The following is a 25,990-nucleotide window of genomic DNA, read 5'->3' on the forward strand; positions in this document are numbered from 1 at the left end:
CTTTATTATTTCTTGTAAAGCAGGTCTGCTACCAATGAAATTTCTTACTCTGCTTATCTAGGAATTTTTTTTTACATTTTATTTTATATTGTTTTATTTTATTTTATTTTTTGCAATCTCTCCACCCAATGTTGGGCTCGGACCCATGACCCTGAGATCAAGAGGCACATGGTCTTCCCACTGAGCCAGCCAGGCACCCCCATTAAGAAAATTAAAAAAAATTTTTTTTTTTTTTATAAAAAAGATTTTATTTTTTTTTGACAGAGACAGAGAGGGAACACAAGCAGGGGGAGTGGGAGAGGGAGAAGCAGACTTCCCACAGAGCAGGGAGCCTGATGTGGGGCTTGATCCCAGGACCCTGGGATCATGACTGGAGCTGGAGGCAGACTCTTAACAACTGAGCCACCCAGACGCCCCCCCCCCCAATTTTTTTTAAAGTAATCTTTATGCCCAACACGGGGCTCAAACTCACCACCTCAGGGTTCAAGAGTCACATGCTCTACTGACTAAGCCAGTCAGGTGTCCCTTTTGTCTTTGTTTTGGAAAGAATATTTTTTTTGGATATAGAATTCTTATTTTTTCCCCTTAGCACTTTGAATGTCATTCTACCTTCTGGCCTCTAGTGTTTCAAAATGAGAAATCAGCTTTTGATCTAATATGGTTTCCTTGTATATGATGAATTTTTTTTTTATTGCTTTCAAGATTTTTCTCATTGTCTTTCACTTGTTTGACTATGATGTATCTATGTGGATCTTTATTGAGGTCTACTTTGAGATTTGTTGAGCTTCTTGGATATGTGTGGATTGATGTTTTTCATCAGTTTAGAGGATGTTTGGGGCCATTATTTTTTCAGGTATTTTTTCTACCTCTTTCTTTCTAGGATTCCTGTTATACACATGTTGATATTCTTGACATTGTCCTTCATGTTTTAGAGGCCCTATTCATTTTAATCTTTTTCTTTCTATTCTTCAGATTGCACAGTTTCTATTGACTTATTTTGTTCACTGATTTCTTTATTCTGCCATCTTGAACCTGTTATTGAGCCCTTTTCCTGAAATTTCTTTTCAGTTTTATACTTTCCAACTGCAGAATGTCCATTTGTTCCCCTGTTAATAATTTGTTCCCTTATTGAGATTCTCTACTTGTTGACTCATTGTTATACTTTTCTTTAATTTTTAAAATGTACTTTCCTTTAGTACTTTGAGCATATTTAAAATAGCTCTTTTGGGGTGCCTGGGTGGCTCAGTGGGTTAAATGTCTGCCTTCAGCTCAGGTCATGATCCCAGGGTTCTGGGATCGAGTTCCGCATCGGGCTCCCTGCTCAGCAGGGAGCCTGATTCTCCCTCTGCCCCTCCCCCTGCTTGTGCTTTCTCTTCTCTGACAAATAAATAAATATTTAAAAAAGTAAAATAGGTCTTTCGATTTCTTTGTGAAATTCATCATCTGAGGACATTGTTTTTCTAGTGACTGCTTTTTATCTCCTGTGTATGAGTCACATTTCCTATTTTTTTCAAAGGTCTCTTAATTTTTTATTGAAAACTGGACACTTTAGATAATATTTTGCAGCTTTGGATTCTTACTATTTTTCCCTTTAAAAGGGTTGCTGTGTTTTTGTTTAGGTAACTGGGATGAATCTGAAATGTCTCTCCTGCAGTGTGTTGTTGTTTATGTCTCTGCTCAGTTTTTTTGTTTTAACTTTTCAACCTAGCTTTCTGTTCTTTGCTCTTGTCCTTTCCAGCATAGTTTACTGGTCAGCCAGTATTTGGACAGAAATTGTGCTCAAATACCTCCCTCCAGTAAAGATTTTTGGCATCTCCTCTGCATAATCCTGTAGCCTTAGCCAAGAATATGCTTGACCCATTCATGATCACATCCTCAGGCTAGTGGATCCCTTGATTGCCCTGTCTGCCTGCTGCTTAGATTGTCACTTGCACCTATAATGCCCCTGGGTGTAGGTGTGGCCCACCATTCCAGATTGAGTGAGGCCCCTTTGTAAATGCAAACACAGATCCTCTAGGCCTGTGCCATCTAATTAGGCAGAACCTATTGAGCTGGGAGGTTGGGGGGGGGAATGGGAGTGGCCCCAGGTAGGTCCCCTACTGTTCTTTATAAAAATCCTGCAGGTTTTTATATTTTGATTTAATTATTCATTTGACAGAGAGAGAGAGCTCACAGGCAGGGGGAGGGGTAGATGGAGAGAGAGTCCTGAAGCAGGCTCCCCGCTGAGTTGGGAGCCCAACACGGCTCCATCCCAGGACCCTGAGATCATGACCTGAGCCAAAACCAAGAGTCTGCTGCTTAACTGACTATGCCACCCAAGCGCCCCAAACCTGCAGTTTTTTTTGTTTTTTTTTTTAAGATTTATTTATTTGAGAGAGCGCTTGCGAGCGAGTGCGTAAAAGCAGGGGGAGGGGCAGAGAGTGAGGGAGAAGCAGACTCCCCACTGAGCAGGGAGCCTGACGAGGGGGCTGGGGGGCTCCATCCCAGGACCCTGAGATCATGAGCTGAGATGAAGGCAGACACTTAACTGACTAACCTGCAGGTTCCCCAATCCTGCAGGTTTTTAAGCATCAGTACTTCTCTTTGGTGCAGGCATTTGATAGATTTCCAGAGCTCTGAAGTGTTTTTTTTTTTTTTAAGATTTATTTATTTATTCGAAAGAGAGCACGCACACACAAGTGGGAGGGAGGAGAGAGAATCTCAAGCAGACTGCGCCCACTGGGGAGCCCGACTGGGGGGGGGCGTGTGGGTGTGGGGGGTCCCCAATGCAGGGCTGATCTCATGACCCTGAGATCACTACCTGAGCTGAAACCAAGAGTCAGGTGCCCAGCCAGCTGGCACCCCTGAAGTGGTTGTTTTGATTAATTTTGTTTTGCTTTATAATTACATTTTGGGGGTATTTTGGTGACCCTTTCCCATGCTCACAGCCAGGTGTCTTGCCTTACCAATACTTATGAAACCCTACATACTCATCATCTATCGCTGCTTCTTCACACTGAGGTAACCACTATCCTGACATTTTGGTAATCATTCCTGAGCTTTTTTTAAAAGTAGTTTTACAGCACAACTAAGTATCCATATATATTATGTCATTTCGTATTGTCTTGTTTTGAACTTTATATACATTGACCGATATGGGTTTTTTTTTTTTTTCAATTTGCTTTTTTTTTGTTTGTTTTGTTTTTGCTTATTGTTTTTATTGTTTTATCCATGTTGATGTAGTTGTCTTTTGTTTCTACTGCTATATGCTCCTTTACTGTAGGAATGTACCACGGCTTATTTTTCCATTCCACTGTTTGTCAGTAGATGTTTTGTTTTTGTTTTGTCTATCACAGAGACAGTGCTGCTATGACACATGTGTTTCTCTAGACAGTGTTTTTCAAGCTTTTAGGTCACCACCTATTGGGTTGTGAAATCAATTGACTGAGTCATGAACAACACTACATTTTTTAAATATATAGAATGAAAAAATATCTGAGTGCTTTACATAAGTTTCTGTCTCATGAATGTAACCACAGGAAGCTCCAAACTCCTACGTCACCCCTTATTTCCTACACTCTAATCTTCAGAAAGTACTGCACATTCCCTGTTCTTTCCCTCCCCTCCTTCTCCACCTCATTTCTACTTCGGTTCATCATCAGAGAAATCACCAATATTCTTAACTTCCTCTCTCAACTTCCCCTCACCTTCCTGCACTAGTAACACGGTGGCTTTCCACTGAGGGCACAGCTTCACCTTGCAAGGGGTGCCTGTGCTTTTTTTTCTCCTGCATCCTTCTCTGGCCTGGATTTCCTTGTTCCTCATCGCCACTTTTCAGATAATTTTCCTCTTCCATTAATCCCCATACGGCTGTCCTCTTTTGACCACTGACTGTAGTGATTTTTGTTCCTTGCTTAGCGTCATTTTGTCCATTATTACTCTTGTCTTTAATTCTTCATGATTTCAATATACAAAGATGATCCTTCTGACACTGCCCACTCAGTTCTGTGAACTCTCATAATGATTTTGTTCTCTACCTCAGCCAGTTATTTTCACAGTCATACTCTAACCAATGCTTCTCGAACTATCTGTTGTGAAGGACTAGTATATATATATATTTTAAAGATCTTATTTATTTATTAGAGAGAGGGGGGAGAGAACTTGCGTGGGCACATGAGCCGGTGGGGGGGAGAAGAAGGAGAAGCAGACTCCCCCCCCCCCCCCCGGCCACCCCAAGCAGGGAACCCGGCATGGGGCTCGATCCCAGGACCCTGAGATCATGACCTGAGCCAAAGACAGACACTTAACTGACTGAGCCACCCAGGTGCCCCAGAACCAGTGTATTTTTATTTCCAGTCCGCCATTGGTGGATGTTTGTGGTAAAATACAATTAATTAGGGTGCATGGGAGCAGGGAGCTGCCTCCTCCCTCTGCCTCTCCCTCTGTCTCTCATGAATAAATAAATAAAATCTTTAAAAAAATACAATTGTTTACTAGGAAATTGAAATGCTGTTTGTGGTTGTCATGACATGTCATGACAATACCAAATTGCTGTATAAGTCTCTAATCAATTTTCTTAATTTTTGTACTTCTCTCGGTGCAGACAGTCCTTTAAGAACACCACTTTGAGTGGCACTATTTTAGATCTCATCAGTTACCAGTAAATGCAACCCTTCTGTAATCCATTTCATTCGCAGTGTTCTTGGACTACCACCTTCTCTTTGCAGTTCACTATAGTACCTTGACTCCACTGGGATGTCCATTCCATTGGACATTTTCACTGCCCTGTACCTTCTGGATGTGATCATTATAATCATTTCCTTGTATACACTCTTGTTTTTTTCTTTGCTTAGTAAAACGAGAATTCTGGTTAAACCCAGCTTCTTCCTCCTCTGTGCTTAGACTTACACAGCTGAATTTCAGAGGAGAAAAACAGACCTGTGTGTGCCAGTCTCACTTGAAGTTCATGCTATAACCCTTAAAGTGGACCTTTATTATTGTCTGAAAATCATATACTGTAACTTCTCTGGTGTCTTCATTTTCACCATACTTTTTCACATGTGGTCTTCTGATCAGCCTCAACACCACCTCATTCATCTTCACTCTTAATGATGACCTTGCTTTCTACTTACCTGAAAAATTTGTAGTCAGAGGGAACTTCATAGATTGCTGTTGTGTTTATCATTGGGCCATGAAATTAGAATGACACCTTTAGTCTTGACAGTTTCTGTCTTAAGGTCTGTTTTGCCTAATAATCATAGAGATAAATAAGCTGGGGGATTATGTGATTTTTGTTTCATTTATATATTTTTTTTACTTCTTTAAACCTTTATAAGTCCCTGTGTATGGAATATGGACATTAAACAGTAACAGTTTTGCAAAGTGCCGTGAAAGAAAAGAGGTGTGTAATCTTTTTTCCCCCCTAAAGATTTTATTTATTTATTTGACAGAGAGACAGCGAGAGAGGGAACACAAGCAGGGGGAGTGGGAGAGGGAGAAGCAGGCTTCCCGCTGAGCAGGGACCCCAATATGGGGCTGGATCCCAGGACCTGGGATCATGACCTGAGCCGAAGGCAGATATGCCTAGCGACTGAGCCACCCAGGTGTCCCAAAGTAGGTGTGTAATCAATATATAACAGAGATCCTATTAGTAAGGTACCAAAGGCTACCCCAAGGAGATGATACTTATTATCTGTGAAGAGTAGCCAGCAAGGGGGCAGGCACAAAATGAGTGTGAAAGGCCAGAGATCTGAAAAAGCCATTCATGATACATTCTTTGTATCTGGAAGGAGTTAGGGTGTGAGTGGCCCAAGATGAAGCTGGAGATGTGGGCAGAGGTTTTGAGCAGGTAAGAGCAATCACACACTACTTTCTCCCCTTAAGTTTGTGTTAATAATCCCTACCTAGTGTGGAAATTGAGTAGTATTGCAAATTATTCTTTTTGACACTATGTAAATTACTGTGCTTAGCAGTTTTATTCTCCTCACATTTTCTGTAGCAAGTGTTATAATCCTTTTCCATTTTCACAAACCTCCAAATGTGCTCTTTTCACCTTGTATTAAGTTTTGCTGACCAAGAATGAGGTCTGATATGAGAGAAACACCCTCCAGATTTTCACAGTAGCCTCATTTAGCCTTATACTTTGTACTTTCCACTCCTTTTCACTTAATACTTTCCACTTCCCTGTCTCAGAGGGGCATTGTATTGCTTCCTTTCCATGGTTTAGCTCTCCTACCTATGCTCTTCTTTCATTATCTTAGTTTCTTAGTGAACACAGGACTAATAAAACAAATGCTGCATTTTGATTTTCCAGAACTGAAGGCCTGTTTTTAATTAATTAATTTTTTTAAAGACTTTATTTGAGAGAGAGCGAGCGCATGTGCGTACCCGAGTGGGGGGTGGTGGTAGAGGAATAGGGAGAAGTAGACTCCCCGCTGAGCAGGGAGCCTGATGTGGGTCTCAATCCCAGAACCCTGGGATCATGACCTGAGCTGAAGGCAGGTGCTTAAGGGATTGAGCCACCCAGACACCCCTTTATTTTTATTTATTTTTTTAAAGATTTATTTTAGAGAGTGCGAAAGAGCGCAAGTGCTCGGAAGAGTGAGTGGGGGGGGGGTGGAAGGGCAGAGGGAGAGACCCTTCAAGCAGACTCCTACTTGAGCACAGGGCTCGATCTTACAACCTGAGATCATGACCTGAGCCAAACCAAGACGATGATGCTTAGACGATGATGCTTAACTGGCTGAGCCACCCAGGCATCCCTGACAGCTTGAGTTTGAGAATTATTGCATATCATCCTTTTTAAAGGGGAGAGAGAAACTCAGATAAAACTCAAGTTGCCTTGAACTACTCTCCTTTTGGTCATCCCCCTACTCTTGTAAGACATTTATAAAATACTTTCTGTTTATGTGGAATCTAAAAAAACCCCTTTCTATAAACATGTTATATTTGCCTTGTAAAAATATTGTTCTGCCTGCTGTATAGAGCACAGGTTTGTGGGCAGGAGCAACACTGAATATATATAGACAGGAGATGATGATTGTTGGTTGTTCCATTGAAAAATAAATTAAGGAGGTTGTGGTTAGAGTGGTTGACAGTGGATATGGAGAATACTAGGCTAGAAATATGAGGTGGGACTGATAGGAATTAGTGAATGATGGGATGCAGTGAGTAAAGGAGAAGGCATTGTCGAGGGTAACCCTCAGGTTTCTGACGTGAGCAACTGAAGTATTAGTGGTGTTATTTTTTTTTAAGATTATTTATTTATTTAATAAATATATATAGAGAGAGAGGGAGGGAGGGAGAAAGCTTACAGGCAAGCACGCATGCAGGGAGGAGGAGCAGAGGGAGAGGGCAAGAGACTCTTAAGCAGATTCTGCGCTCAGCACAGAGCCCAATGTGCACAGGGCTCAATCTCACAACTCTGAGATCAGGACCTGAGGTGAAACCAAGAGTCAGATGCTCAACCAGCTGTTCCAGCCAGGTGACCCATAGTGGTGCTGTTTTTACTGAGCTAGGGAAAGATAGAGAAGGAGCAGTGTGGGGTAACTCAGAGATGACTAATTTGGTTTTGGACATGAGATTATGGTGCCTTTGTGAAATCTAAATGCAGATGTCAAATGGCTTGTTTGGGTAGACTGGTATAGAGCTTGGAGAAGAGCTGAGATGGAGAGACAGAATTACTAGTATAGGGATGGTATTGGAAACTGGATGTAGGGCGCCTGGGTGGCTCAGTCGTTAAGCATCTGCCTTTGGCTCAGGTCATCATCCCAAGGTCTGCAGGAAGCCTGCTTCTCCCTCTCCCGCTCCCCCTACTTGTTTTCCCTCTCTCGCTGTGTCTCTCTCTGTCACATAAAATCTTAAAAAAAAAAACAAAACTGGATGTGGAAGAGGGTTACTTTGAGGGGTGTGAGAAGGACCTAGTTCTAGGACTAACACCCAAGGTTTGGTAGAGGACGTTAAGTCTATAAAGTAGGCTGAGAAGGAGTAACCAGAAGAAGGGAAACCTGGGAAACCAAAGAAAAACATTAGCTTAAGGAGGAGAGGCGGGTGGTTAAGCATAGAATGCTGCTTAGACATCAAGATGAGGGCCAAATTGTTCGTTTGCTTTAAATGTACCAGGGGTCGTTAATGACCCTGATAAGAACTGTTCTACAGGTTTAATAAAAGCAGATGTCAGATGGGATTGGGTTGGAGGAGTACGAGAGGTAAGGAAATAGAGGCAGGGAATTTAGACAGCTCTCAATGAGGTTGTGAGAAGAGAATGGTTTCTGGAGGAGATGAGAGGTTGAGGCGGTAAGTAGGAGAATTTTTTCAAATGAATGAGTAAATGGATGGATGGACGATCCATTTGAGTGTGAGAAGTTGATGAATGCCAAAGAATAATCACTAAGGCTCTAAGGAAAGGAGCGGGGATTAACTGTAATACCCATGTAGAAGGGGACCGCCTTTAGAGTGGAGGGAAGAACAGCATGGTGGAAAATGTTCTTCTAAGGAAATAAATGCTGTATGTTATATATTTACTACTTTATTGTGAATTTACTATTAAACTGGGTGGTCGAGAGCCTTTTATCCCATTTGTAAGATGCAACTATCATTCGATAGTTTTATCTTTTTCTACTGCCAGCTACTTTTGATTATCTCTACCAAGAAAATCCACGTTTTTTCCCGGACCAAAAACAATATATGCAGTAAATACTCTGGTTGTTGGGGAGGATTACCCTGTACACATGACATCTTTCCCCCATGTTTAGAGTACTTTATTTTTATTCTACTGCAGGGAGTTTTGTTAGAGCTTGTATTTTCACTTCCTGTGACTTTTTTTTCTTGTGTTTTATGAATTATGACAAAATTTCACTATGGGGGGAGACTCTAATAGACTTCACTGACTAAATTTGACCTAAGCAGTAGTTGGTATCATGAGCAGAAAGGTACCAACTCCCTTTTTCTTCAGAAGACTTTAAAGTAGACTTTTATGTTTGAGTGGGGTTTTGAATAGGCAATACTTGTACATGATAGTAGAATCAAGAGGTAAAAACTACGTACAGTGAAAAGGTTTTTTGACTCCTGTTCTCTCATTCGCTTTCTTTCCTTGCCAAAGTAGTTGGTGTTAACTATTTTAAGTATCCTCCCAGGGATTCTGTACATCTACAGATGAACTCACATATAAGTATAATTTTGTTCTTTATTTACACTAATGGTATAATGTACCTTTTTTATTCATTTAACATTATGTATTGAAAATTGCTCCATATTAGTGTATTAAAGAACTTTTTCATCCTTTATGGGCACATTGTATGGACGTATCACTATTAGCTAACTGGTGTCCTATTTATGGTTGATGCTAGTGTTTGTGATTAAAATTGTTTTTTTAGGCAGCAGAAGTCATTGTAGATCTAAATAAACTTAAATATAAGGATCTTGAAATGAAAGATAATTGAGTTGTCATATTGAAAGACAATGATAATGTCATGTTTTCTTACAAAGAAAAACAGTTTAGATTTATTTGTCCTACCCATACAATTTATTTACTGAACAAACAGGAGTTTTATGGTCATATTAACATATTTACCTTTCCACCTGATGTTATATTATGTACTTTGAAAAGGTCCAGTGCTTCCTGCTTTCAAAAATTAGTTCGAGCTTTTGATTCTTGTGCTTTATGGCTGACATTAATTTCATTTCTCAAATATTTCATCTGTAAGAAAAATTTTTATTCTGGAATATATAACATCATTCTCTACAGAAGAATCAACTCTTGTTTCTATTTAGTTACAAAATCTTGGTTTATTCCTTATATTTGGGGTATTTCATATCTCAATATTTTATTTCCTGTTTGTATTGCCAACGTGCTTCAGTTATGACACTGGCAGTTTGCCGGTTTAACTTTTACTCCCTCTGTTGGCTTTCAGAGGTGTTACATTCCTTTTGGAATGGTGTTAGGAATAACATTTATGCTTTTTTTCATTTAAGTCAAAAATTAGTAATGATGCAAATATGAAATAGGCTACATATGGGATTGTTTTACATTAATGGATGTTTCCGGTGGCCATGAATATTCTGGTTTTCATGAATGTGTTGAGGAACCTTCATCAGAATGTCTGTTTCATCAGCAGCTGAGAGCAAGGCCATGAAAAACAAAAAATAGGAATATAGAATATTCATGTTTATAGTATGCAAAAAATAGGCGTGGCATGTTAGAGCCATAAAAGGATTTTCTGAATATCTTCTAGTTGCCGTCTACCATATATTAAACTGTCAAGTAATAGAATTGATAGAGTGAAGTGATGAAGATGTCTTATGGCATCTGATTAGCACATCATCTAGCTCAGTGTTTGTGTCTGTTACCAGTGGGACATCATGATAATTGCCTTCTATAACATTATATGTACAGAATGAGGTATTTACTTGCTTTGCACATTCTTAGCACCATCCTTTTAAAACCAAACCATCAGTTAATGGAGTTTGCTTTGTATAGGTCATAGCTCTTGTAGTTAAAGATTATGTCCTGTTTCTCCATGATTAAGTAGAGTTGTTGCACACTCAGTAGGGGAAGGATGTTAGGTTCTAAAGTTAGCATATAGGTGCACCTGGGTAGCTCAGTCAGTTGAACATCCAACTCTTGGTTTCCGCTCAGGTCATGATCTCAGGGTGTTGGGATCCAGCCCTCAGCTCAGCGAGGAGTCTGCTTGAGATTCTCTCCCTTTCCCTCTCCCTCCTCCTCTGCCCCTCTTCCAGTCATGGTCTCTCTCTCTCAAATAAATAAAATCTTAAAAAAAGAAAATAAAGTCAGGGACGCCTGGGTGGCTCAAGTTGGTTAAGCGGCTGCCTTCGGCTCAGGTCATAATCCCAGAGTCCTGGGATCAAGCCCCACATCAGGCTCCCTGCTCCTTGGAGAGCCTGCTTCTCCCTCTCCCTCTGCCTGCCTCTCTGCCTACTTGAGCTCTCTGTCAAATAAAGAAATAAAATCTTAAAATAAAAAAGCATATAAGGTGGAAAATGTGTGTAGGGTGTTTTCTCTTAAGCTCCTTAAGTCATTCATAGACTAGAATGTACTAGGTTTTCTGGGTTCACAAAGTAGTTGATCTGTATTTAGTGGCTCTGTTTATGAAACAAAACATGTTGAAACACTAGACTCACATTCAGCCTGAAGAGAGGTATGTGGGAACTAGGAAGGATTGTGAGGAAACAGCATAGTCAGGCCTGGCCTCTTAATACCCCTGTAGAGCAACTCTTCCTGAGGGGAATAGCAGATAGGTTTGATGCATACAATTACTTTGAGTGCTCATTTGCCAAATACATATAATTGAAAGTTTTTTTTTTTTAACGTGTGTACATTTGATGTTACTCCACTATAACGGCCTCTCTTTGAGGATTTGAATATAAAAGTAATCATTCTAGCTAACTTTTTTTTTTTTAAGATTTTATTTATTTATTCATGAAAGACAGAGAGAAGCAGAGGGAGAAGCAGGCTCCCAAGGAGCAGGGAGCCCGATGCGGGACTCAATCCCAGGACCCTGGGATCATGACCTGAGCCGAAGACAGATGCCCAACCATCTGAGCTACCCAGGCGCGCATAGCTAACTTGTTTTTGAGACTAGTTTTTTTGAAGCATTCTTTTTCATATATGTTAAAGTCAGAACATACACATTTAACTGTATCGGAGTTTTGAGGACCCCTTTCTTGAACATTTTAAGTAACGTTTTAAAATTGAAAATCCTTGTTTGGTTCCTTGCTGGGCTTGCAAGTTCAGTAATTGAGGATTAATATTATGCCATTTTTAGTAGTTGTGTATGCTAGTATTTTGATAGTACTGAGTCCTTTGAATTTGACTGTTAAGCAGATGACAGGTACATTTTAAAGGCCTGTGTGATGGTAGCTTTTGCTACTAATTTAGAAAGGTAGGCATGTTGTGCTGATTAAATAATCTTCCATTTCTGTTTATTGATTTTGTGTGTTTTTGTACAGGTTACTTTCGTGTTGCATCTTTGACCTAGTTTCCTAGACTCTGCTCCATGATTTAACTTGAAAGTCTGAAATGAAGATGGAGGAGGCAGTGGGAAAAGTCGAAGAACTCATTGAGTCTGAAGTCCCACCAAAAACATCCGAACAAGAGACAGCTAAGGAGGAAGATGGATCTGTAGAACTGGAATCTCAAGTTCAGAAAGATGGGGTAGTGGATTCTACAGTTCTTTCTTCAATGCCCTGCTTATTGATGGAACTGAGAAGGGACTCTTCTGAGTCTCAGTTAGCATCCACAGAAAGTGACAAGCCGACCACTGGCCGAGTTTATGAGAGTGACTCCTCTAATCACTGCATGCTTTCCCCTTCCTCTAGTGGTCACCTGGCTGATTCAGACACGTTGTCTTCTGCAGAAGAGAATGAACCCTCCCAGGCAGAAACAGCGGTGGAAGGAGACCCTTCTGGAGTGTCTGGTGCCGCAGTCGGGCGCAAGTCTCGGCGTTCCCGATCTGAAAGTGAAACATCTACTATGGCAGCCAAGAAAAACCGGCAATCCAGTGATAAACAGAATGGCCGAGTCGCCAAGGTTAAAGGTCATCGGAGCCAAAAGCACAAGGAGAGAATCAGGCTACTGAGACAGAAAAGGGAGGCTGCTGCGCGGAAGAAGTATAACCTATTGCAGGACAGTAGTACCAGTGATAGTGACCTGACTTGTGACTCAAGCACGAGCTCATCAGATGATGATGAAGAGGTTTCAGGGAGCAGCAAGACAATCACTGCAGAGATACCAGGTAGAGGATGTTTTTTAAACTGACTGTAGAGCGACCGATGGCATTTCTAAGATGTCAGGCTCAGTTAGATGAGTGACACTTGAAAAAATCCAGGAGACCTGCAGCTCTGTAAATTTGAAGACTGCAGTGTATTAACAAGACAAGGCCAATTTTAAAAACCTGTTCTGAGGTTTCTAGTGCACTTTAGCACGTCAGCAAAAAAATATTTAAATGGTTAATGATAGGGACAAGATTATTTTTAAGTAATGGAATTTCTCACACGTCTCTTTCTCTGTAACACATTTTCTGAACTCCCATCATTGCCTTTTTAGCACTGCTTAGGTTTAATACTCACTGTTCAGCATTATTACTAAGTAAATTCTCCTCAGGAATAGGCACTTTGCTTTATTATATAGCCACTGTACTCGAGCTGATGGTGTCTGAAATGACATGTTCTATCTTCCGTTAAAGTTTTCTAGTATCTGTTCCTCCTAGAACAGTAGTTTTATGAGTTTTCCCCCAGTTCAGTGCATGATGAGATAGTTACCTTGTACATTTTTCTATTCTAAGTTGTCCCTTGCATTGGAAAGAATGCCTTTTTGCAGTATTTTCCCTTTACTCTCCCAAGCTTTAAGAAGTTTGATAGAAATCTGCTTATTCTAGCTCTCACTGGTATAAGGGTGTATAATTTATTACATGTTAGACATTATCTGCTTTTTCCATATTATCATGACTGGTACTGTGTACTACAAAAGCAGTCCTGAGATTTCAAGGTGGAAGAAAGAGGAGGTCTGAATGGTTCTTAATTGGTGAATTCTCGTTATTGAAGAGACTCTTATGATTAGGAACATTGTGTACCTGGCATTTAATAGATGATGACAGCATTGTTTATTGCTACATTAAAGAAGGGGAGGTTTTGATTTTTAAAATTTTATGGGTGACTGTTCTTTCCTCTTAGTTTTCTGAAAAGTTTGTTTCTACACGTGAAGACAGCATATTGCTGATCTACAAAGAATATTTCAAGAAAAATCATATTGGTTAATTAAGCCTGTAGCCAGCCAAACTTACAATAAACTCAGTAACAAGAATGATCCTATAGGTGTTCATCTTATTATAATAAAAGTCTCATCCATATCGTATATTAAATATGAGTTTTTAACAATTAGAAATGATTAGTGTTTTAATATCTGTTGAATTCCTTTGGTAGTTCCTTGTGTTAAAATTGCTGGGAAGGTGGTTTATTTGAAGTTCATCAGTTGAATGCATGAGAGAAGCAGACTTTGGGGTTGTTCTCAGGCAGATTCTAGGTATATTTCAGTTTTGCATTTAATATTTTTTAGAACGGTTGATTAACACCTGTAAAATTGTTTGTTCATGCATTCTTATGTCCTGTGTTCTGATCTATTAATCAAGATCATAATGATACAGTGCTTAATTTCACTCACTAAACAGATTTTAATGTAACCACCCCAGTATTTTGCCTCCTTATGGAAAGGGAGAAGAAGGTGGGTAAACAACAAAATAGACCCAGTTATAGAGGTGGCATGAGAAATGTGTTCATGGGCACTCTCCTGTTTGGCTTACATAGATTAGGTGTGCTTTGTTTATATTATCTAAACCTCTTTGCTAATTGACTACTTTCACCAGTGTTTAAAACTTCTAAAACACTGGTGGTCTGTTTCTCATCTGTTCTGAATTTTATACAAACCAAAACACCAAAGTAAGTTATCTGAATCTATGATTTAATTTCTCTCGTTCACACCATTTAGTAAGTTTGTCGCTTTTGAAAGTTTGTAGAGTTTTCTAAGGTAATCCCTGGAAAATCAAATGGTAGGTAAGGTGCCGGGCCACTATATATGACTGCCTACACTGTGCATACAGCACAGTTTCAGGAGGTGCTGTTCATATAAGCGGGCATGCAAAGCAGCAAGGATGGAACAGCCCAAGTTTAAATATTAGGAAGTTCCTTTCAGCTGTCTATATTGCTATCCCTAAAAAATTGTGACATCGTGCATTTTTAATGTAATAATTATGTGTATGTCAGTTTCCTGAGTCACATTATGACTTCAGGGAAGGGGATACACTCAACCTAAAAGTAAGGGCAATTGTCGAAAAGTTGTATAAATTGTAAAGATTGGATAAATTATGCACTGACCTGAGTGCAGCAACATAGACATTCAGGTGAACTTAAACTGGATGTGCCTGACAGAATCTCTTGGATGTTGACATTTGAATCAAGCTGTTTACACAGAATGGAAATCAAGAGGAAAAGTAAAAACTGAGATTCTTGCTATCCTTTTTCATCAAGGTACAACTAATTTAGTAATTCAGAAAATGCTTCATTTATAAGCTTTGTCAGCAGCATAAACGTTGAAGGAATTAGGCCAAATGTTCTTATGCCAAATTTACAATTAATGCATTTTCTTTTTTCATTTTTATTTTTTTATGCATTTTCTTTTAAAGAGTGAAAATGATGGAGACTTCTGTATTCTATAGTGCATGATCATGCTTAATTGAGCTCGATATCTGGAAATAGATGTTTATGAAGATTGTTTTTTACTTAACAGTTAACTGACAGGCAGCTAATTAATTATCCACACTGAATCATTCTCTCCATGAGGTTTTTGAGACTATATTGCTGTTTTAAGAATCTGTTTGGAGATATCATACCAAGATAATTCTGGCAGTTCTTGCATTTGGGGGACTTAGAGATGAGCAAAAATATAGAGTATTTTGTAGTGAATATTAATGTGAAAATACTTTGTAGGGGTCTTGTGTATTCAAGGCTTTTAATCAAATATCTCATTTATCTTTATAGATGACCTTTTTGTACTTTTAATCACTCCTTGCAGTTTTATGGTGGGATGTCACTTCTCTAAAATCACTTTAAGTTGAAACTAGTTCTGTAAAGTCCGCTCTTGCAGGGAATTTTGATTTTAGTGAATATGAATAATGGACATCGGACTCCATTCAGTTAAAGAAATCAGTTCTCTGAACAGACTTACTTACGTCCATCAGTGTACATGGGCAGCAGGGAAAAGTTTTTCCAATAACTTTTTTTTTTAAAGATTTTATTTATTTGAGATAGTGAGCAAGAGAGCAGGAGTGAGGGAGCAGAGGGAAAGGGAGATGCAGACTCCCCACTGAGCAGGGAGCCTGATGGGGGCTCGATCCCAGGACCCCAGGATCATGACCTGAGCCGAAGGCAGAGGCTTAACCGACTTCACCCAGGGGCCCATACCTGTTGTTTTTAGCATAGAGTAAACCTCAGGGTGGCTTCGTCTTGTCTTGGCTATAATGACCTGCTTTTGTGTGGTTTAATAGTCCACTGTATAAATGCCTCTTCAGACTGAGGTTCCAAAAATAGAATCCACCTTCATAGGTAAGGGTCAGTTTTGTTTGCATTTAGAAAATCTAATTTTGCATTTAGGAAATACCTATTTCAGAGAATGTCAGGGAGGCTGTTGAGGACAACTGAGATCACCTAATTCTCAGTCCATGTGGCCAGGTCCAGCCCCACTGAAGCCAGGATCTCAGTACCCCTTACTCACCATACACACTTCTGCGCTGAAATGCACCCTGATAAGCTATTATCTTACCTCACAGTGTTTCTGAGGCAGAGACTTACTATGCTTCATCAATTAATTCTTGTTTGAAAATAAAAAAGAATTTTTTTAAGTAGTAAATGCTTTGTAGAAAATTTTGAAAATAGAAAAATGTGAAGTAAAAGATTAAAATCATTCACAATCCTGCTTTTGTTAACATTTGAGTATGTTGCCTTTCACAATATGTAACAAAATTTATCACCCTATGTATACTTCTATCTTCCTTTCCCTCTTAACATTGCGTTTTGCACATTTTAACTAAACACAGTATTCTCCCTAAAATGTATGGAGTTTGAATTATTTAGTTAACTATAAGATAAATTCCCCAATGTTTGGCCTTTGGGCTGCTATTATGAGAAAAGTCTATGAATACTTTAAGGCTCTTGACACATACTGTCAAACTGTTTTTTAAAATATATTAAGTTTATTGCATCCAGGAGTTTGTGTATTCGTTGCATTATGTTCTTTTTATTGAATATTTATGTTTTTAAAAACTCTTGCTGAGGGGCGCCTGGGTGGCTCAGTCGGTTAAGCGTCTGCCTTCTGCTCAGGTCATGATCCCAGAGTCCTGGGATTGAGCCACCTGCATCAGGCTCCCTGCTCAGCGAGGAGCCTGCTTCTCCCTCTCCCATTCCCCCTGCTTGTGTTCCCTCTCTAGCTTTGTTGCTCTCTGTCAAATAAATAAAATCTTAAAAAAAAAAACCTTGCTGATTTGATGGAAGAATTGTATCCTAGTGTTAATTTCCATTTCTTTGATCACTAGTGAAGCTGAAAAATCATGTTTGGCCATTTGTTATTTTGGTAAACATTCTATTCATATTCTTTGCACATTTTTCTTCTGCCACATTTGTTTTTCTTACTGATTTGTGAGGGTTCTTAGCCTGTTGAGGATTGAATTACTTGAAATATTTTTATATTAAGCAGTGGCAACTCATGGGAGAAGGCCCCAAACCCACATCAGCAGTCCTATAAATTTTTTCCTAGATTGAATATGAGTGGCTACAAGCTCCACATTCCTATTTTAAGCCTCTTATAATCTTACTGTATTTTGGTGGCTATTTAGGAGACTCACTAAATACATTGATAACAAATACACTGAGACATAGTAATCAGGTGAAAACTGCCTATTTTCAGCTTAGTAAATGCAAACAAGGCAGGTGAAATCCGTGCAGTTTTCAGTCTCACTATAGGTTAGAATCACTTGGGAGCATTTAAAACTAATGATGCCCAGGCCCCACGCCAGACCAATTAAATCAGAATCTCTGGGTTTCACCTAAGGCATCAGCATTTTTTCCAAGCTTTTTTGAGATACAGTTGACATATAACATCATATAAGTTGAAGGTGTACAATGTGATGATTTGATGTATGTATATATTGCAAAATGATTACTACTGTAGGTTTAATTAACAAATCTATCACTTCACATAGTTATAATATGTGTTGAGAACTTTTAAGATTTGCTCTCAACAACTTTGAAAAATACAACACATTGTTAACTGCCGTCACCATGCTGTACATTATATCCGAGAACTTATTCATCTTATAACTGGAAGTTTATACCCTTTGATCACTTTCACCCATCTCCCCATTCAGCCACAATCTACTCTATGTTTATGAGTTTAGTTATTTTAGATTTTACCTACACGTGAGATCATGCATATTTTAAAGCTCCCCAGGTGATTACAGTGAGCAGCCAGGGCTGAGAGCTACTCTTCAGTTAAGTGGTGATGTTAAGTCTCCCATAGCTAAAAATCATTGTGAAACTGGTAGTCTGACTCAGTTTTGTTACTGCTAATGGCAGGTTATGAACAACAGAGTCTAGTTTTTAAAAATCATATTAGTTATAAAAACCACAGCACAGTTTTGTATTAATTAACAGACATAAGCATTTTTTTCTTTTACTCCACTTAAGTGATTATTTTGAAAGCATGCATTGTTTAAATGTGTTTTCTCTATGGTATAATGTCTGGATAATGTTACCTTAAATTTGGAAGCTTTGCAATCTTACTGGTGGGTATCTTTTGGCAATCTCTTATGTTAAAGCACTGAGGTATTATTTTTTCGGCCTGCTTTTCCTAACTTCCTAAAGTTGAGTGCCTATATTAACTGTGTATATGCAAAAGTGTAAGCTTTGCTTTCAATAAGTCTTTTTCTCAAAGTAGGATATATCTTAATATTAATAAAAGGATACATGTGTGTTTAAGGTGAGAATATGGTCCCTGTTTTTTTTTTTTAGAGCAGTTTTAGGTTTATAGCAAAATTGAGCAGAAGACAGATACTTCCCATATATTCTCTGCCCCCACATATGTACAAACTCCCCCACTGTTAGCACCGCCCACCAGAGACAGTGAAAAACCTACATTGACATTATCATTCAGAGTCCGTATTTACATTAGGGTTCATTCTTGGTGTTGTACATTCTGTGGGTCTTGACAAATGTATAGTTAATTGGTCCTTGATTTTAATACTTTAAAATGTCTTGTTTATCAGTGTTTATTGCTGGTAGTCATTTCTATGAGGCTGCAACTTATCTCAGTATCCCTAGCATAAGTATTCTTATACCATTTTCTGAATTCAGCCATTTTTCAGTGTTTGCTGAAAAATAAACAGCACCAGAATATGAAATAGATCAAAGTAGCCATCGTAATTTCCTGTCCTATACACTTAAGTTTATCCAGCACTTATAATGGGGATAAAACCGCTTAAAGAAAGTTTAATATTCTTTAAATTTCATTTAGTGTTTCCATAAGCCAAACACAAATTTTGGGGAAAGGTATGTTTTTCTTGAGAAAATTTTTGTATAAACAAGATTTTCTTTTTTTTATTAAAAGATTTTATTTATTTATTTGACAGAAACATAGCGAGAGAGGGAACACAAGCAAGGGGAGTGGGAGAGGGAGAAGCAGACCTCTCGCCGAGCTGGGAGCCCAACGTGGGGCTCGATCCCAGTACCCTGGGACCATGACCCGAGCTGAAGGCAGACACCCAACGACTGAGCCACCCAGGCGCCCCAAGATTTTTTTTTTTAAACGTGAGGACAAGGGATGGAGTAGTCAGGGGAAAAGGAAAAATATGAACTTAGAGAATAATAAACTCCATGAGGTTTTTATTTGCTAAGTAGAATTGGGCCAAAAATTTGTCCCATAGCCGTTTAGGCATTGAAAAGAGGTGGCGAGACTGATTAAAAAGTTCTCATTATCTAGGAGAAACACTGCTATTCTTAATACTGAGACCTGGGAAATTTTTCTTTTGCGTCTTTATAAAAAGCCACTATGAGATAAGGTAAACCATATTTTCAGAAATACCCTGGAATAAATACAGTAGAGCATTTCATAGGGCTGTTCTTTATAAGACTTCTTGAGATAGGTAGAAGGGTTAAGGCCAAGATTGATTTCCATCATTCATTTATTCAGCGAATATTTGAGCACCTATTATGCAGCATGTGAGTGCAGCAGTGAATGACATATTAAGTCATAGAACTTAATCTTTTTTTGAGGAGACGGATTATAAATGAATTCATCAAATACACACTATGGATAATAAAGGAGGATATAAGAGATAAAGATTGACAGGTGGAAAAGCTATTTTAGATAGTACTGTAGTCAAGAGTGGTCTGACGAGGTAACATTTTTTTAATAGCTCCCTAAAGAGGTTGGCATAATTAGTTTTATTGGAGACCCAATCCAGTCCAAACCAAAGATAATCTTACCTAGTTCAAGGATAAAACAGTATATGTAGAGGAACATATCCTAAACTGGAATCCCATGAGGTGACTTCCTACTGGATATTAATAGCTGTACACTGTTCACACATTTGGAAAGTGCTGGACCATGTCGAAACAGGTTTCTTTACTGCAGGACAACTCGGAGCCGTTAATGTGCTCTGCAGAGGGGGAGGATATGATTTGTAGCATATCCTAAACTTAACCACAAAACTTTTTTTTTTTTTAAAGGCATACCTTTTAGCACTTGCACAGACCAGGGTTTGTAAAAAGCTGACCCAGAGGCATATACGTGGATTGTATATATTCTTCACGTAGTTTCCCATAAGGAATATTTTTAAACTTAATTATAAGAGCATTTGATAAGAATCAGTAAGTTGAGAATTAATTGATTTATTATGGGTCGGCTGTGAAAACAGCTTTTAGAATTTAAAAGTCAAAACAGTGAAAATACTCAGGGATATAATGGTTTTCAACCAAGTGAATCACCTGGGGAGCTTAAAACAAATAAAACAAACCTTCAGTGCCTAGGAGCCCTGGATTTTGATATTTGTTAAACCACTCCAGGTTTTTATGTTCAGCAAAGGTTAAAAACCACTCTTACAGATTAATAATTAGTTGTGTAGTAACAGAATACAAGTTGCCAGGCAAATAATATTGAAGCTGTGAAAAATGGTAGTGTGTTATTTAATTTTTCTTGGAATTACTTTTGTTAATTTAAGTGCTTATCAATGCTTTATATGGCTCTTTCTAGTAATGCTTAAACCATTTTCCTAATTAAGCATGTCATAATAAATATTTTCTGAATTAATGATGTTTTATCAAATGGGCCTCAAATGTCTTTAAAGCTGACTTCAGTCATGCTGGGGGATCTGAAGGAGCGCCCAGGGAAATTCCAGGATTACTTGACAGGGGTGCTGTGTATGATAGGAACTGCATAGGCAATGCCCTGGAAGAGGCCATGAGCTGTTTTTCCGAGATGCAGAGGCAGACAGAGGAGCAGTTTCACGTGTGGATGGAAAAGCTAACTCACCTTGACACTGGCGAAGAGAACAAGCAGCTATGGAACCCAGGGAACTTAAAATGCAACTAGTTGGCCAAAGAATTTCCCCTCTCACCCAGTCAGGTGCTTACATGCAGATGCCTGATTTCCAAGAACTACCACAGCAGCCCTTTGGTTCTTGTGTGACTTGTCGAAATGTTGACAGTACAGTAGAATTCCCAAAGACTTATAACGGTCTTCCAGTTAACTTTGCCGAAAATGGGAACATTACAGAACAACCTTTGAATCTGTCACAAAGTCAATTGTGTTTACTATCTGGTTTTTGGCTTGTGTAAGAAGGAATATGGTTTTGCCTATTATAAGTTTCTTTTGATGGTGTTTAAAAAATTATAATAGTAAACAGTTTCTTTTAAAAATTAGCTATTTAAGACAGCAGAGTTGGATAAATTTTAGCTTGTGTTTTGTTACATATGGTTGGAACATAGAACCATATTTAGATGATAATAGGAGCAATCCTCATCTTTATGCTTTTTTCATGCCAAAAATATAAATAAGATATAAGATAGGGAATGTTAAGTGAATCCAAATAGGTAAGTGATTAATACCTTGAGAATCTCTTAGCATTTATTCTCTAAAAACACTATGGACTCCCTTCTGTTTCCAAAGGAGGGAATCATGTAATTAATCCCACTCTGAAGATCATAAATGATGAATGTACTGCATGAACATTTTTATATCATTCTAACGTATGTCATTTAATGAATGCATTTGTTGCTAGTCTTTAATGATTTATAACTTTCAATAACATTTGTATGCAGGAAGAATGAATTAACTTTTGAGGAAATGTATACTCTACCTACTATGCAAGATACTGTAGAGAAAGCAGAATAGAATGGAGTTTTGAGTATATGCATGAGATTTTTCATTGCTACATAGATGAATTTTTATCTTGAGCGTTAACTTAAAGCTCAGTGCCTGAAGCAGTAACCTGGCAGACATCATTCAGTCAATTGTCTGGTACCCTGATATAAAGGGTACTTCTAGAGGAAACAGATGAAGTTGTCACTCTATTAAGCATGTGTATTGAATGGGTTTTTAAGTTACTAGTGACTAAGTGTATTAGCTAATGTACTACCGATTTAATTTTGTTTTTTAGCCCCGGACAGAAAATAAACGGCCCTTTGGCATGTTAAAGGGCCCATAGAGTATGTCAAAGGGGAGAAAATATCACAGGATTGAAAGTCTTGCAACATGATAGCTGTTTTTATGTGCGGCCTGGGATTGGGAAATACTGGTATTTTATCTTTTCTGGGTTGGTAAGACTATTGTGAGAAACCGCTGAATTAGGATGAAATTTTTTAGTAGGAATATGTAACTTTGCTAACACTTTTTTTTTTGTTTAAGATTTTGCTTTATACTGGATTTACTTACAATAAAAATTTATTAGTCTTTCCCTTCAAATTTATAACTTGTAACTTCTCAATATGAAAAAGGTTAATTATTTTAATATTTAATGAAGTTACAACTTTGGGAAAACTCTAATTCTCTGTTTTGTAAGAGGAAGGATGGATAGTTTATATAACAATGAAGACCTTTATTTTAATAATTTATCAGTAACTTTACTCAGAAAATTGTCAGTACATTTTCTATTTAGTTCTTTATCCAAATATTTGCAGCTTCTAAATTAACTGTAATAGAACAAGTCAGTTTTTTTTCTTTTCTAGTTTTTATTATTTGGAAAATAAACTGTGTGATTTTTTTTTTTTTTTTTCTTTGTAGAAACTGATGGATGAGAATTGGGAGTTAACTTTGGGGGAGGCTTGTTAATGTGCTCCGTTCTCTCTGAAGAATGTATGGTAGGAATTGGTGAAGAAGACTAGAAGTCTCTTCTCTATTGTGTAATGACTGTCAGATTTCCTGAACTTGATATTTGACAAATAGGGGTAAGGTTTGAACACCAGTGCAACTTGCAATAAATTTCTTAACATCAGTTAAGCTCTTACATAACGTTAGTATGAATTTTCACCATAAGCTATATAGGAGTTTATTATAACTGATGTATTTTTCTCTGAAATGATAGTGCAACATTTGTAAATGACTTCAGCCAGTATTTTTCTTTTTTTAGATTAAGTTTTATATCAACAGGAAGAACATACTGGTTTGGGATGACTGACTAGATTTTAACTAATCTGTAATCTTCACTTGAATTTGAAATATTTTCAGGGAAGTTTGTTCTGTCTTCAGTTTCTTACTGGGATCACGGATTTTACTAGACATGGACTTTTAGGCATAAAAAAATGTTAATTTAGGGCTCCTAGGTGGCTCAGTCGTTAAGCATCTGCCTTTGGCTCAGGTCATGATCCCAGGGTCCTGGGATCGAGCCCCGCATCAGGCTCCCTGCTCCACAGGAAGCCTGCTTCTCCCTCTCCCACTCCCCCTGCTTGTGTTCCCTCTCTTGCTGTGTCTTTCTCTGTCAAATAAATAAAATCTTTTAAAAAAAAGTTAATTTAGGGGGGTGCCTAGCTCGCTCTGTTGGTAGAGCGTGCAACTTTTGATCTCAGAGTCATGAGTTCAAACCCCACATTGGGCATGGAGCCTACTTTAAGTAAAAAATAAATAAATAAATAAATAAATAAATAAATAAGTTAATTTAATTTCAGCATGTTAACGTGACTACTTTTTAATGCATGTATAAACTGCTTTAAGCACTTAGCAGGTTTCTTTTTTGTTTCATGATTTAATATTTGATAATATTAAGCATGTACTGCTATTTTTTATTTTTAAAATAGAAAATATGAATTCATCTTTTAAGAATAACACAAATTATTCCTGGTATTGATTGGATATATTCTAGTTTTTGTTATTAGATAATTGAGCAAAAAGTCTACAGAAATATTTTTTGCATTTAAGAGAAAAAATGACAAAATTTCAGTGGAATAGAATTACCAAACATAAGTTTTAATAATTGATATTCTAGGTAGGAATGACATTTAGGATATTTGGGAAGGTGTTAAACAATAATTTTGGGAAGCCTTTCTACATAATTTTGGATAAAGAGGTGAAAAGAGTTTTTGGTAGAAAGAAAAGGACCGCCAAAATATATTGATTTCATTCACAGAATATATTCCAACATATTAAAATTTATTCTAAAGTAGAATTGGACACTTTGTGGTTTGGAGTGTTTAACCTTAGGAATAATTTTGTAGCAGAAACATACATGCAAATTTTATCCTGATTTTCAGTTTCTCACAGTGCCTTGAAAATGTGTTGCTGTCTTAGGGAATATTGTTTTGAAAAACAGTAAGTTTTTATATGAGTTGTGCTTTAAAATGATTACACCTTGTCCAGATTGCACAATTTAAAAATTCCTCTTTCAAAAAAGTTTGTCTTTATATTATGTATATTTAAAGAAGTATCAAGTGTTGAAGTAGTTTTAATACTTATTTTTATATGACTGCTGTTGTGGATTAGTGAATTCTCCTTTAGTGAGGCAAAGTCTGTATCCCTGAGATTATACCCCCTCATCCGTGGGGATTATGTTCCAAGACCCACGTGGATGCCTGAAACCATGGATAGTACCAAACTCTTCATATACTGTTTTTTCCTATACAAACATACCTGTGATAAAGTTTAATTATAAACTAGGCACAGTAAGAGATTAACAACAATAATAAAATAGAACAGTTATGATAATATATTGTAATAAAAGTTACGTGATTGTAGTCTCAAAATCTCTCATAGTACTCACCCTTTTTGTGGTGATGTGAGGTGATAAAATGGGTAAGTGATGAGAGGAAGTGAGGTGAATGACACAGGCGCTATGACATAGTGTTAGGCTACTGTTGACCTTCTGACCATTTGTCAGAAGGAGGATCATCTGCTTCCGGACCGCTGTTGACTGATGTAACTGAGACCATGGAAGTGAAACCACGGCTAAAGGGGACTGTTGTACTTAAAAGGACTACAACTAAGAAGTGGGAATGACTTTTGGATCATGTGTGGCATTTTAGTGTAGGTATTGTTTTAGAAGTGCCTAGTGGTCTTCCCTAATGTCTCTTGAATTCCCTTAATTTTCCTAGAATTTTACAAAGGGTAAAAAATGTATCCTGTGTGGACCTTTTTGTAGTATGTAAAGGGCTAATGCTGGGAAGAAACTTCTTTCAACCTAAAACATTAATCTAGACGTGGTTGAAATGCTTTTTATTTAAGAATATAGTCCCATATTTGAGCATGTCATTTCTTTAATATGTACATATGGAATTAGGTGATGATTTTTAAAAAGGGGCATTATCCCCTCACTAAAGGTAAATGTGCTTTCAGATACTCTGTCTACAGACTTCCTGCCTAGTTTGTACTAACTCAGTGTTCTAAAACATTAGATTTTTAATCATTTTAAGAGCATTTAACCAGCAGATTAGAACGATCTGGTTATTCGAGCCACTTGTTAGATAATAAGTTTCTTAATTGTATTGATGTGTATTTTGTGCACATTATTAAAAATGAGTGAAATAAAAGCCCAAATAAAATTTTAATTTAGAACACAACGCAGTGAAATTAAAATCTTAAGATTTAATGTTTTGCATGAAGTGTTATTTTAACTTAGAAGTAAAGGATTCTGTCATTGAAAAAGCCTGTTTTCTTGTTATCAAGTAAGAGGAATGAGCCTCATCTCAAGGATGTGTGTCTGCGCGTGCGTGCGTACACATGTGCCCATTCAGAATTCTGAAATAATTTCTGTATTTTTATTAATGTTTTATTTGACAAGTTGTTGGAGACAGACAACTATGTAATAGTCTTACAGGGATTTTAATGGATTCACATCATTAACATCCATTCATTGCTTCCTACATGTATGTAAGAAAAAGAGTTGCCCACATATAAGCCTAGTTAGGGTGATTAAATTGGCGAAAAATGTTACTTTATGGATTTTCTTTTTTTTGTCGAGTAAAA

General features: G+C 37.8%; 1 protein-coding gene across 4 annotated transcripts in view; it reads left to right on the top strand.

The window, feature by feature from the left end:
* C14H18orf25 (chromosome 14 C18orf25 homolog) overlaps positions 1–25,990 on the top strand; it is an 82,092-nt gene that overhangs the window by 24,867 nt on the left and 31,235 nt on the right. For all 4 annotated transcript variants that reach the window (XM_027575821.2, XM_027575823.2, XM_027575820.2 and 1 more), the window contains exon 2: positions 11,947–12,731. In XM_027575821.2, the coding sequence (XP_027431622.1) occupies positions 12,017–12,731 (715 nt within the window). In that variant the 5' untranslated portion in view covers positions 11,947–12,016. The remainder of the gene's footprint in view (positions 1–11,946; positions 12,732–25,990) is intronic.

The sequence above is a fragment of the Zalophus californianus genome, chromosome 14 (assembly GCF_009762305.2).
Source record: "Zalophus californianus isolate mZalCal1 chromosome 14, mZalCal1.pri.v2, whole genome shotgun sequence".
Classification (NCBI taxonomy): domain Eukaryota; kingdom Metazoa; phylum Chordata; class Mammalia; order Carnivora; family Otariidae; genus Zalophus; species Zalophus californianus.